At 45.4% G+C, this 12,174-nt stretch overlaps 1 protein-coding gene across 1 annotated transcript in view; it reads left to right on the top strand.

The window, feature by feature from the left end:
• gli3 (GLI family zinc finger 3) overlaps positions 1-12,174 on the top strand; it is a 72,870-nt gene that overhangs the window by 31,758 nt on the left and 28,938 nt on the right. Inside the window, 1 exon segment of the mRNA XM_057013450.1 lies at positions 9,850-9,955. Within this exon segment, the coding sequence (XP_056869430.1) occupies positions 9,850-9,955 (106 nt within the window).

Below are 12,174 nucleotides of genomic sequence, written 5' to 3'. Positions count from 1 at the left end.
GAAATGAGGATTAATGAGGGAAAAAGTCTTTTTTTAAAGATCTTAATTGTGTGGAAGCATGAATGGGATGCGCAGTGCCGACATCTGTTTACTTTGTCCGCTGATTAGCTGGTCAGTGGTCCTGCAGCAACAGCAAGCCCACTTGCTGGCTAAGCATCTCTGCTTCCTCCGAGGGGATCTTCTTCTTTAAAGTGTCTCCTTTCTGAAGACTTGCTTCTCCTTGCCAAACTAAACACATCCACAGAGGGACTTAAAGCGCCTCCTTTCAATGGGATTCTTGTAAATGTTAAAACTCCACTGAAACACTCAAAAATATCCAGTGAAAGGAGAAAAGAGACGAAAGTGAATTTGCAGAGCTTTGCTAAGAATGTTTAAGTATTTTGGCACTGATGTAATACAATTGTGACTACTGTCATTGGGCATAAGCAGTATCAGAAAAACTACCCAAAACTTACACAAAGTGCTTTGGAAAAGTGAAAGGCTCTGATATAAATACGACCAGTTTTCTGTCAATGAATGTCATTAATCAATAATGCCAATGTACTCTGAATAGAAAATACGAATACCTCTAAAGGGCACATGAAAAAAAAATTGAGTATGGTAAGTGTATGTGGTTTCTTTATTGGCGACAGTAGACCAAACCCATTACTGTATGGCATAGAAAGTGTCCTTAAACTGTAGCTGCCCAGTAGCCTTTGGGATACTAAAATCATCTTGTAAGGGCTCAATCTATACTCCAAAGCCTCATTGTCCTGCAGTGGTCTCAGAGACTCAAGCCTGCTAAGCTAAAGGCAGTAAGGGCATGTATATTCCTTGTCTGAAGTATCCGAGCACATGTATGGAAGTGATACTGTTCCATGAGCTTGGACAAAGGTGGTTGCACGGTTCTAAGAGAATTCTCGTGAATGCGGAGCCTAAAACCTAGCCTTGTTGCTTGTTGTGATGTACAAGGAGGGGTGACCATCCAAAGGGGTTAAACCCCAAAACTGCTGCGCTTGATCTCGGGTCTGCTGGGCCGTATCATGCCGACCGCTGCCCGGCGTCAGTTTGACTGCCTGGGTATCAAAATGCGGCTGACCACTGAACTGGATGAACTGGCTGTCGCTGAACTGTACGTGATCTGCACATGAATGACCCTGGACTCGGTAGTTAATTACAGTGGATGGTCTTCTGGTTCAACTGGACTGGTACAGCTTTTCCTCTGTCTGAAAATAGAAGGAATGGGAATAAGAGCTAGAAAAGTCAACGTTTATTACTGCAATAAACGCAATTCACATCATTTTTGTGTCAATAAAACTATTTCCATCGGATCCTGGATCATGGATTCATAATATTAACATGATTACAGCTCCAGCAAATAGCCAAATTATTATATTTCAGTGTCAACTCACATAACATAACTGTTAATATTGGATTAAAAGGAATTTGGTTGGATTTGGTGTGTTGAGTAGATTAAAAGGCATCGGCTTAAGTGCCAAAGGTACCCTTCTAACTAAAGACATTACATTGCTGCACCTCCTGATTCAAGATTCAGATTTATGGTAGCTTTCCTTAATGTGTGCAAATTTCTCTGTCATAACATGCCAAGGTGTTGCTCACCAACCCTCACATGCGTGAAAAGGATTCAGACAGGGCCCTCTTGTAAACTTGCTTTCACGCAACGAACTTTCCAGCCTCTTGCTGGGGCAAGTGTGAAAACACCCCAAAAAACGGGGGAGTAGAAAGTAGAGCCTGAGGTGTGAAGACGCGTGCCTGTTTCAAGGGTAAGTGTTTGGCTTTGTGATTGTTTCAGTATTGGCTTTTTCAGCGCGGTGGCACGGTGTAGTCCCCCAGCGGCGTGCCGGCGTAGAGAAGCCTGGGGCGCACTACAGGCAATGAAGAGGGATCCCTTCCATCCACCTCCTTTCATCAAGAAAGAACAACACAGGCCCGTGCTCTGTTGTGGCCCCTTGGTCCAGCACACCAGGGATAATCAGATGATCCCCTTTTATACAGCTTATTAAAGGCATCTCATGCTGTAAGATAGGTCACGTTCTCACATGTTTACGTCTTTTGATAATACGTGATGAAGGAAGCGTCATTTTGTACAATGTTAAGGTCACATTCTGGCCTAACTGCAAAGCAGAGTATCTCATAATAATGGCAGCTTTTTCCCCCAACAAAGACCGGATTAAATTTAGCTAGCCGAGAAGAATTATGGATCTCTGGCAAACCTAACACACTCAAAGGAGAGTACTCAGCATTTCTTGTTATCGTTTCACAACATCTGTCAGTGTGTTTGACTTCTTTTGGAATAAGATCGGTTTATCAGTTGGGCCACAGGGGCAAAAGGAAACATTGGGACTTTGCTGACGTTGCTGAGTCTTATGAATGAAGATTTGCTGCATTTGTCTACTAAAAAGAAAAATCAATTGCAGCGGACTCCACTGGTAATTCTAAAATTACAAATAGACCCAGCTCGTATCCTGATGGGGGCCTTTTCTCATTGAGCGGGTTTCCTCTCCTCCTTAAGTTACCCTGTAGACTCCAGGAGGATAATCACCACTGCGTGCTCAGGGAGAGTCTGTGTTTTTTCAAGGCTTTTCGCATTTATTTCCCCATGTATCCAAATCTCATCACTCCTGTTTGTGTTTGTGTTACCGCTCATATAGTGGCAAAGATAAGCGCCCTTATCCCTTCTGCAAAAGACTCATATCTCGCTCTCGTCTCTGGAGGGTCACGAGCATTGTTCTACACCAAGAGAAGGCTGATGAACAACAGAGTAATTAAAATGTTTCCGGCAGCCTGGTGAAATGTGAACCATATCAGTGCGAGGAAGGGGAAGGAGGATGGGGTCTAGGGCTACAAGCAGGAGAGAAGGGAGTTTCAAGAAGGAGCTGGGGGAGGAGTGTGTAACAAAGCAGAAAATGAAGAGAGACATAAAAGAATTGGAGCTGGAGGAGGTCAGGCCCATCACAGGCTTCAATGTTTTCTTTAAAGATGCTTGGGACAGGTGGCAGCTCCAGACAATCTCGCACCACAGAGCAGCATCCTCTGGAGGAGATAAGGGATTCCTCCAGCCCTCCTTTCACACATGCTTCTCACTTCCCCTATGCCCACCGTCCTCCCTTTCCTCCCATCTTGGGGTTCTCCCAGGCAGACCGCTTTGATGTAGCTCAGTGTGCGCAGGCAGCTGTAGGCCACGGGGCTGCAGAAGTGCTGCTGGGCCACTGGGCCATCAGACTGCTGGGATCCGGCTCGAGCGCAGCTCAATCAGTGGGGCTCTCCGGTGCCTGGCACTTTCAGGTCTCATTAAAGCGCTCCGGCAGGGTTAATCCTCTTTAAGGTTTACACGGGCCTCAGTTTGTCTCTCTGCCCAGGCTGAGGGAACCCTTGGGCACCACCTGCGTGACAAAGACTCAAATCACTGTGACACAAGTTCCCTCGTCTGTTGCTGTTGTGTGTTGTTCTCTCTCTTCACTCTTTTTCCATGGCTCTCACTTGCCTCGCCTTGCCTCTCGCATTTTGACTTTTCTTTCCACCCTTTCCCTTGAGAGCACCTAGGCGTGGTTGCAAGTCTTTCAGGATTATTTGGGCAAAATCTGTTGACAGGGTTGTGGTAAGTGGATTACAACTTTGTCCTTGTTTTGGGATGCCGTGAGGAGGGAAAGGCGAGCGATGCGCTTAGAATAATGAGAGAGGCGAAGAAAAGAAATAGACTGGGAGCGGGATTAACTGAAAGAATTAAGAAGACGATACAAGGGTAAGAGGGTGAAAGAGAGGCTAAGGTGACAGAAATGTGGAAAACTAAGTGGAAAACAGAGACGCGCTTCCAGATGCTTTTGCACTCACAGGACCTAATTGGTCCAGGAGTGTCACCCTCTGTCTGGTCTCACCAGCACCCACAGGCCATTTGTCTGCTCTGGCACTGGCCTTTGTCTTTGCTGTGTGACGCACAGTTTCCTCCATTGACCACATAACTCTGGAGGCCTGCGAAACCTTGAGTTTAGTAGAAAAAAATAGAAGCCTTTAACATTCTTTTCAAAAATACATCAAAGGATTACAACAATAGTGGAGAACAATTGTGTAATAAACTTACAATATGAACATGACCATTTTGCAAAGACTTAACAAGTTTCTTAACTGCTTCGAGACCTTCAGGGCCCCCTTTGAGGGGTTTTAATTAGCTAGCTAATAACAGGCTGTGTTATTAAAATCCAGGTGTAGAAACTGAGCGCTCACTATAGTTTCAGAATTCAGGGCTCAGGGGGAGTTATGAAGGCCAGAGGTCACCCTGTCACAGACTAACCTGCCGTAGAGAGAGCAATCACCACGCTGTCACTTTGTGTCCTATACAGATGACATCTAGCAGATTAATCATACTTTTTCCCACTTCGTGATACTGACATTTAAACATTGTTTCATTTCCTCTCAGTCAATTGCACGCTAAGATCTTAAACGAGCCCTGAATGTTGCATAAATCACAATGCAGGAGCTGAGGAAAATAAATGTGGCAAAGTGGCGATGAGACAACGTGAGCTTTAAATCAACTCCCTTCAGTCTGAGAGGCATCTCTATTTGGAGAGGGTGACAGACTGGTGCGAGAGATAAATAGTGAAAGGAGGAGTAGCATAGCTACTAAACTGCTGTGTATATCTTCAACTGAGTGTGTGCGGAGGAGGGCTGACTGTATGGATAGAGACGGGGAACGGGATCGAGTGTCAGGGGGAGGAGGGCCAACACGTAGCGCTTTGTTCTGCTCCCCAGCTTATCCCATTCTAGAAATTCACCAAATGTAGGAGATAGATTGTTGCTCCACCAAGGCCTCATGCAATAACCTTCACTCCTCAATCCACACGGGGATACCGGGAGGAAGGGAGGTGGGGAGTGGGAGAAAAACCAGGGTCTATCAGGTGGTGGATGGTGCTGGGGGGCCGCTGGAAGAGTCATGTTCGTGCTTAGCTCCTCTGTAGTGTAGCTCGGGCCTTTGTGATGGTGTGCAATTTGTTAAGACTGGCTATTCTTGGAAAATCTCTTGCAGATGCTCGGCCCCATCCAGTTCTCCTCGAGCTGGTTGGAGTTGAGGAAGGGTCTGCAAAAAATTCGAGCAAAGCCAACAGGTTGACTTTCCAGCCAAGAAAAGAAAGAATAGAGAGCAGACGAGTGTTTTTGTGCTACCTGAGGTTTCTCCTTTTAACACCCGCTCTCTCTTCCCTACTGTTTTTCTTCCCTTTGCACCATGTTAATTAAGTGTACCCGCAGAGAGATGGGTTGTGCTTTTTGGGCGTGAGAGCAATTGAAAGAAAATACAGGGAGAGGGAAAATGCGGCAGAGGAGAGAGCAAGAGAGGAAAAATATTGATTTACAAAGGAAAGGCAAAGTGTGATCTGCCAGTTTTACACATATGATGAATGGCATTGCACCACTTAGCATTCCTCTGTTATTTAACCTCTTTTCTTGCTTTCTTTTCACACTTGATTTTTTTAATTTATTATTTTTACTTTTCTCCTCTCTCAGCTTTGTATAAAAGCATTCTCTGTTGTAGTACCGAGGCTCGATAAACACAGCAACATTAGGCTAATTTATACAGCGGTAATTAGGCCATCAGACCTAAAACAATCTGGGACCCATAATTAAGCAAAGCGCTCTAAAATCAACAGCAACTCCCATTGAGCTTAGCTAAACAGTCAGCAAAAGTGGTATTTACATGTCCAAACAGCTTGAGGTCTGAAGCAAACACGATGAAAGAGTAGAGCGATCACAGGCAGAACTCAGTCTTTGAGTGCTGGTTTCCTCCTGCATCCACTGAAAGTCTGCTACGGGCTTCCTCATTGGGCTTTTTACAGATATACATCCATTATACTGAATTTCAGGTATCTCACATGACTGGAAATCATGTGCACTAAGCAGAAAACTGCAGAAATACTGAAGAGGACCAGGAAGAGTGTGTTCACAAATGTCAAATGGTGGATGGAGACATCATGTCTGAACCTGGTTTTCTGCATCACTGTTTCCAAATGTTCCCATATCTGCCATGTAAAAGAAAACCTAATCCAGAAGTCTCTAAACTAAAACAGGCTCAGCAGCAGCATTCCCAAATGTTTTCAATTCCTAAAATGTTAAATCAGCGCCACAAACACTGTTTTCTGAAAAATCAAATTATTTTCAAATTAAGTTGTTGTGAAGTGGACAAATGTTCTCCAGTCAGATGTCTTGTAAAAAAATCATCACAGACATTGAAACACTTTATTTAATAAAGTGTTGTTTTATTTACGACATTTATATAAATTCGGGAAAACATGAGTTCAGCTTCGACAGTGACATCAAACCGAGGTCGCTGTCTTCGCCTATAAAGAGCTGCAGGGTTAGACTTGGCCTCACCACAACCCTACAGGACTGTGCGCATGGACAAAGAAGACATTATCTGTGGTTTCATTCAGGGTAAAACTTTACAGATGTTCATCTTTTTAAACTTTTGCCTCTTTTAGGTGAAGTAAAGCCATACACATAATCAGTGATGAGCTTTTTGGGAGGTAAAACTAAGCGACTGTTGGCCGTCTTACTGTCTTATTGGGCCTTGCATATGGATATGGCATCACCATGGAAAGTAAAAAAATAAATCTTTGAAGCTTTAAAATGTTTGGCTCAGTCTGGAAGCATTGTTGTAAATTTACATATCTGGAAGCGAAACCGACAAAAAAAAAGAAAATCTGGGGCCATCTTTTGAAATGAATTTTTCAACCCCATTAACACATGGGTATGCGCTGGCAACAGGCATTTGTGCTGCGCGCAGTCTCGCAGTGTTGCACTGTACTTAACTGTGCGTCTCACTGCAGATGAACATGCCTGAGCAGTGAGATCATGAGCACCGGGAGAGGTGGCATAATCAAATCTGGCACTCCCGACCCCGGCACAGGCTTCATATGTTCCACATTAGCAATTCACAAACCTCTGGAGCAGGCCCCAGCAGCTCTTTACTTACTCCGCCTTACTCACTTATGACAGTCTGTCACTGGCTCATTGTGGTCTCGCAGCAGAGCACCGACGACAAGTGCCCTGTTTATGTAGGAACGCTTCGTCCTCGGCTGTGGGTGACGCTTTGTTAAAGAATCAGTCAGCCGTCATTAGAATGGAGAAGGAAGGGAGGAGACAGAACTCAGACCGGTGAGAGTGCAAGAAAAGAGAACAGAAACCAACAAACTCCAAATGACATGCCGGGCTCTCAAAGTATCGCTGAAGGTCCCAGAGCAGCGCAAGGATCCATCTTGGTGAAACATCCGTCGGAAAGGAGATTAACCAGTAAGCACAAATGATGTGCTTTCGTCTTTATCCTCCCCCTTCTTTGAAATTATTCAAGTGTCCAATAAAGGACAAAGCAATTATCATACTCCTGTGTAATGAAGCGGAAGCTGGCTTTTGGTCCTGAGCTCTGCCTGTTTATGTTAAATTGGAATTAATGAGCTTGGTCAAAGTTTGCCCCTAATTGCTCTTTCATTAGTGCCCATTTGTAATCATGTTACAATGACTTCCAGGTCCCTTCAGGATCTTTTTGGGGGAAGTAGTGACACTGCTCCACTCAAGAGATGCTCTATTGGTCATTGAATAGTATCACAACTCATCTAATGAAAGGGTGGCATCCGATATTGCAATTCTGAGATATCCTTTCGTTTGTTATAATTGTATAATTGTTTTTCCATGGGAAACCACGTTTTAATGGTTATGCACTAGCAGTGCCTGTGACGTATCTCTATATCTTCCATATTTTTGTGTTTGCTTTGACCAATGTTTTGTTAAATCTTGCGAGACGTGCAGTAATTGCAAATACATTATCGCTTTGTAAGAGTTTCCAGTCACTAAGTTGAGTATAACCCAAACTAAATCGCCCTTGTTAGGAACTGCTGTGGTACGTGGCTGCAGAGGAATGGTTAAAAAGTGTGATACGTGTGCCTTCCAGCTGTATTCTGAATTGCAGGATGAAAATACCCATTGAATATCCAGGAGAGCAGGGGCAATTTAGTCCCGGAGTAAACAGTAAGAGGTCCCTGCAGGAAACATTGGAGATGGATTGCCGGATGGAGTCTCTCCCCCTCTCTCATTAGCCCCCTTCTTTGTGACCGTAGACTTTCCCTCCAGTGACACAGGCCTGTTTGCCTTGTTAATGGAGAACTGCGATGGTGTAAAAGAGGTGTTGGATTCTATTTGGATAGCACGATGGTAAAGTAAACTCCTGAGGTGATTTTAAGTAAACTTTGGTGGAATAGATGCGCCCTGCTGCAGTGTCGGGGGCCACATTGAGAGGGGTGAGAAGAGAGGGAAAGAGTGATGAGGATTGAATGATAAAAGGTCCAATCTGGGTGCGGGGATGTGCTGAGTGAGGGGCTTTGGAGACATAAACACGAGGGAGATCTGGGTAACTCATAGGGGAGTTTCAGATGAAGGTATGGAGGTTATGGGAGCAAAGGGGACGGAGTCTGCTTGACATGACAAAGATTTGTATAAAGTTTCTGCAGTGTGGGCAGGGATCAGTGAGATCAGAGTACGCAAATGTTTTCACTCCTGTGGAGCTACAATGCGCTCACGCAAAAGGTTCATTTCAGGCTATGACAGCCGAGAGCCCTTAGACTCAGAGCGGAGCCGCGGACAGTAAACAAAGCAGATTCCGCTCTTGTTCAAGCCCATCCATCCATCCCAGCATCCCTTCATCCCACCCTCCCCGAGCAGCTCAGGAGTCCGCCGAGCCAAGACTGCGTCATCAGGAGGAAACCATCAAACAGACCGAGGCAGAGTAGACAGATACTTGCCAGAGCTGTACAGAGGAGGTTTACCACTTATCTCGACACTTGTGTAAACAGGATAAAACTCCCCGTTTCGTTTTTGAAAGTTTTTCTTAACTTGTTTATGCATTACAAAGCAAACTCACACTCTGCAACTGCTCGACCATCGATTGGTGGTTAAGTTTTTGATGAAGGAAATTCAGTACGGTACGGCACAATATTCGAGAGGCCTTTGCGTTGTGGTAAGCACACCTGAAAGGTGCTGGGGGATCAACACCTGCCGAGTCATTTAGCTTTTTCTTGGCACTGTCAGGAACACTTGTAGAGCTGTCGGGCTCCCCGCCGCTTAGCCATCTGCCCACTTTTGGCACACGCTTGCAAATGTTTACAACCGCAGCTGAAAAAAAAGTCCCTGAGGCCTGCCATGTGGAAGTATGCAGATGTTCACACATGCTTTGCCTCAGGGTGGTGATGCATCTGATGATATGAATAAGTGATTCATTTTACAGAGAAAGTGTTTAAGTTTTTTCTTCATCCACTCCCCAAGCAAATATCCGTTTCACTTTCAGGTAAGCAAAAAGAGACTGCAGTGATGCTCTGACCGAGTGTTTAAATCCAAGCCTGTTGGTGGAGCCATTTTATGGGTAAAAAAAATAGAGAAATGCTCAGAAGCACATATTATGCAAATGTTTTAATGTTTTATCTGGAGTGGAAAAGAAAATAAGACGCTGCTTACTGGCAGCTGTGACAAAACACTGTTACGGAAAAGAATGTTTTTGTCCTCATTTTGCACATTTCATTGGTTGTACTTAAATGTTATCCTTCACACAAAACCCTATTATGCTTGGTGCTTTGAGAAATGTTGGCGGCCCTCCCGTTTGTTTTGAGTCATATCAGCCTTAAAACATTTACAAAGACTTCCTCGGCCAACATTTCAGAGCAGTATCGCTTTCTGGTTAATGAGGTCCTAATCTGGGCGGGTCTGTTCAGAGATGGCTATCGGCCAGAGCCTTTCATTACGATGCTATTTAGATGAATGGAGAGTAGAATTCTGACAAAATCTCTACTAATTTTTATTTGTTCTTGTTCACTGCAGCTGCACCGCAGTTCTTCCCTACCTTCCATCCTCCTGTCCCGATTGATGACAGACACACCCAGGGACGCTACATCTACGATCCTTCCCCCGTGCCACCTCTTCATGTGTAAGTTACACCCCTTGTACTCATTGAAATGCTACAGACCAGATGCATCAGTTGCCTCAGTGGCTCCTCGTTACAGACCGAACCTCCTTCTGCCCACGGGCATGGAGTCGCCCGCCTCATGGGTGCAGGGCGTCTCTATTTGCCTTTTAGGATCAAAGGCCGCAAGCATGTACATGTGCAACATGAGCCACATGTCAGAGACACGCAGATGAACATGTGTCAGAGACATGGAAATGAGAGCAGGGCGAGAGGGAGCCTGGGAGCGGGTGATTCTCAGAAGACCACTGATCAACCCTTGTCAAGTGAAGGAAGCAGCTGACATGGACCCAACTCTGACAGACACAGATGGTCTCCAGAGGACTGTACTCAGTTAACAGTGATCAAATATAGCAAGAAAAAGCTAGCATTGTCCAAAGCTAACTAGTGTAATTGAACTAACAGTTTTAATTGACATGCTAGCCCCAACCCTAACCTTGCAAGTATGGATAATTCAGGTCTGGAAACTTGAATGAAGGGGTACCTTTTAAAGCAACAACTGCCACTCATTCGATCCCATGGTTGGTATGAGCAGGGGAACTCTAATTACGGTGGTCTCGTGTTTCCACACCGCGCTCCTGATCGTGCCGGCCAGGTCAGCGTGGAACTTCAAAGCATTCCCTGAGCTCGCACACTCCGGTACACCCCTCCCGCTGTTTTCCCTCCACACTCTGCTTCTTTCCTTCATTCTCATTCACTCCATCATTTGTATTCCCAAACACTGAGGGCCTTAACGAGATGTTCCATCGTCCTCGCAGTGCTTGTTTCCTACGTTGCGAGACACGGAGGAAGCGATCACAGCCCGGCGAGGACAAATTGAATGGGGCAGCTACTTGGGCCGCATTATGTTTGATATTCTTCATCATTATCGGCTCCCCCCTTCTCGTCCTCAAGAGTCATATCTCTCCCTTGCTGATGTGCCACTAAGCGTAATGAATTTTTTATGTCCCCCCACCTCCAGCCCACCCTACCTCTCAGCCCCTCATCTCCAGCTCAGGGGCTGCTGCAGAGGGAAAAAAGAGAAGAAGGGAGCTTGGGGAGGGGTGAGGGAATAAAAAAGGAGGTGATTGATGCCCAATGTCACTGTAAACAAAATGGCAAATATAATTTAGCATTTAGCTTATGCAGAGATAATGGGGCAAGCGCACGAAGGCGACACAGGCATGAACAAACAGCCTGGCTTGTTATCCGTCAGAAATACTTTGGTGCGATGTGGCGCACAGGTTAGGGAGGGTAGCGTGGAAAGAAATGATGGGGAGGGGGGGACACGAAGCCAGGGAATTGAATTAAGGGAGAGAAGTTACGCCGGTGTCTTCAGTCACTCTGACCAGACAAGAGTTATCTGTGTGCTCCGTTGGCTGTCACTGGAGACACAGGCACACTCCGCCTCGCTACTTATGGACTATTTATCCAAGACATTAGCCATAGCTGCCTAATATGACATGCTATGCTGAGGGAAACTATTTGTCAATATTACAAGACCTCTTCTAAATCAAGCCTTTGAACTCGCTGTCACAAGTTTTCCACGAGCACACACGGGATCGTGCAAAAACTACTGGACTTTTGGAAGTCGCAACATGGAAATTAATTGCGGCATATTCAGCCAGTCCCTGTGCATTCCATCACACGTTTTACTGCACACGAACAATCCAGCTTTCTGTATTTTTATCCTAGGTTAATTAGCTGGCGGTAGAGCGGTACAGCAAGCATGATATAATGCGTGAACCTGGGTTCTGAAGGGGAATTAGCCTTGAATTCACTTCCAGGTTTTGCTGTGCGCAAGTTTTAGCTCCGTTCAAACTTTAGAAATTAGAAAAAAAAAAACCTCATTGTGGAAAAGTGATGCATTCTGCTCCGTATGTTGCTTGTCACCAGGCCGAGCAAATAGGGGCCGTCAACGTATAGCTGTCGCTCCGGGGAAATAAAAGGAGGCGGCTTATGGAGAAATATTGAATTGTTTTAAGACAAGTTCTCCTCAGTGAGCAGAATTAATCGTTATTAGCCCTCTCAAAGATATGCCTAAGTACACAGGGACTATTATTGCAGTACTTCCCCATGCAGCCTCTCATTACGGCCTGTAATTACAGTTGGGTTGGCCCTGCGGCAGTTCCATCAATCCAACCAGCTTCCCCCCACTGCCGCTGCTCGCACGAGCCAGCCACCACTGGGCATCTGTGGCCGGA

Source organism: Takifugu flavidus, chromosome 17, assembly GCF_003711565.1.
Source record: "Takifugu flavidus isolate HTHZ2018 chromosome 17, ASM371156v2, whole genome shotgun sequence".
NCBI lineage: Eukaryota > Metazoa > Chordata > Actinopteri > Tetraodontiformes > Tetraodontidae > Takifugu > Takifugu flavidus.
The sequence above is the reverse complement of the archived record's forward strand: the minus strand, read 5'-3'. Positions and strand labels throughout refer to the sequence as shown.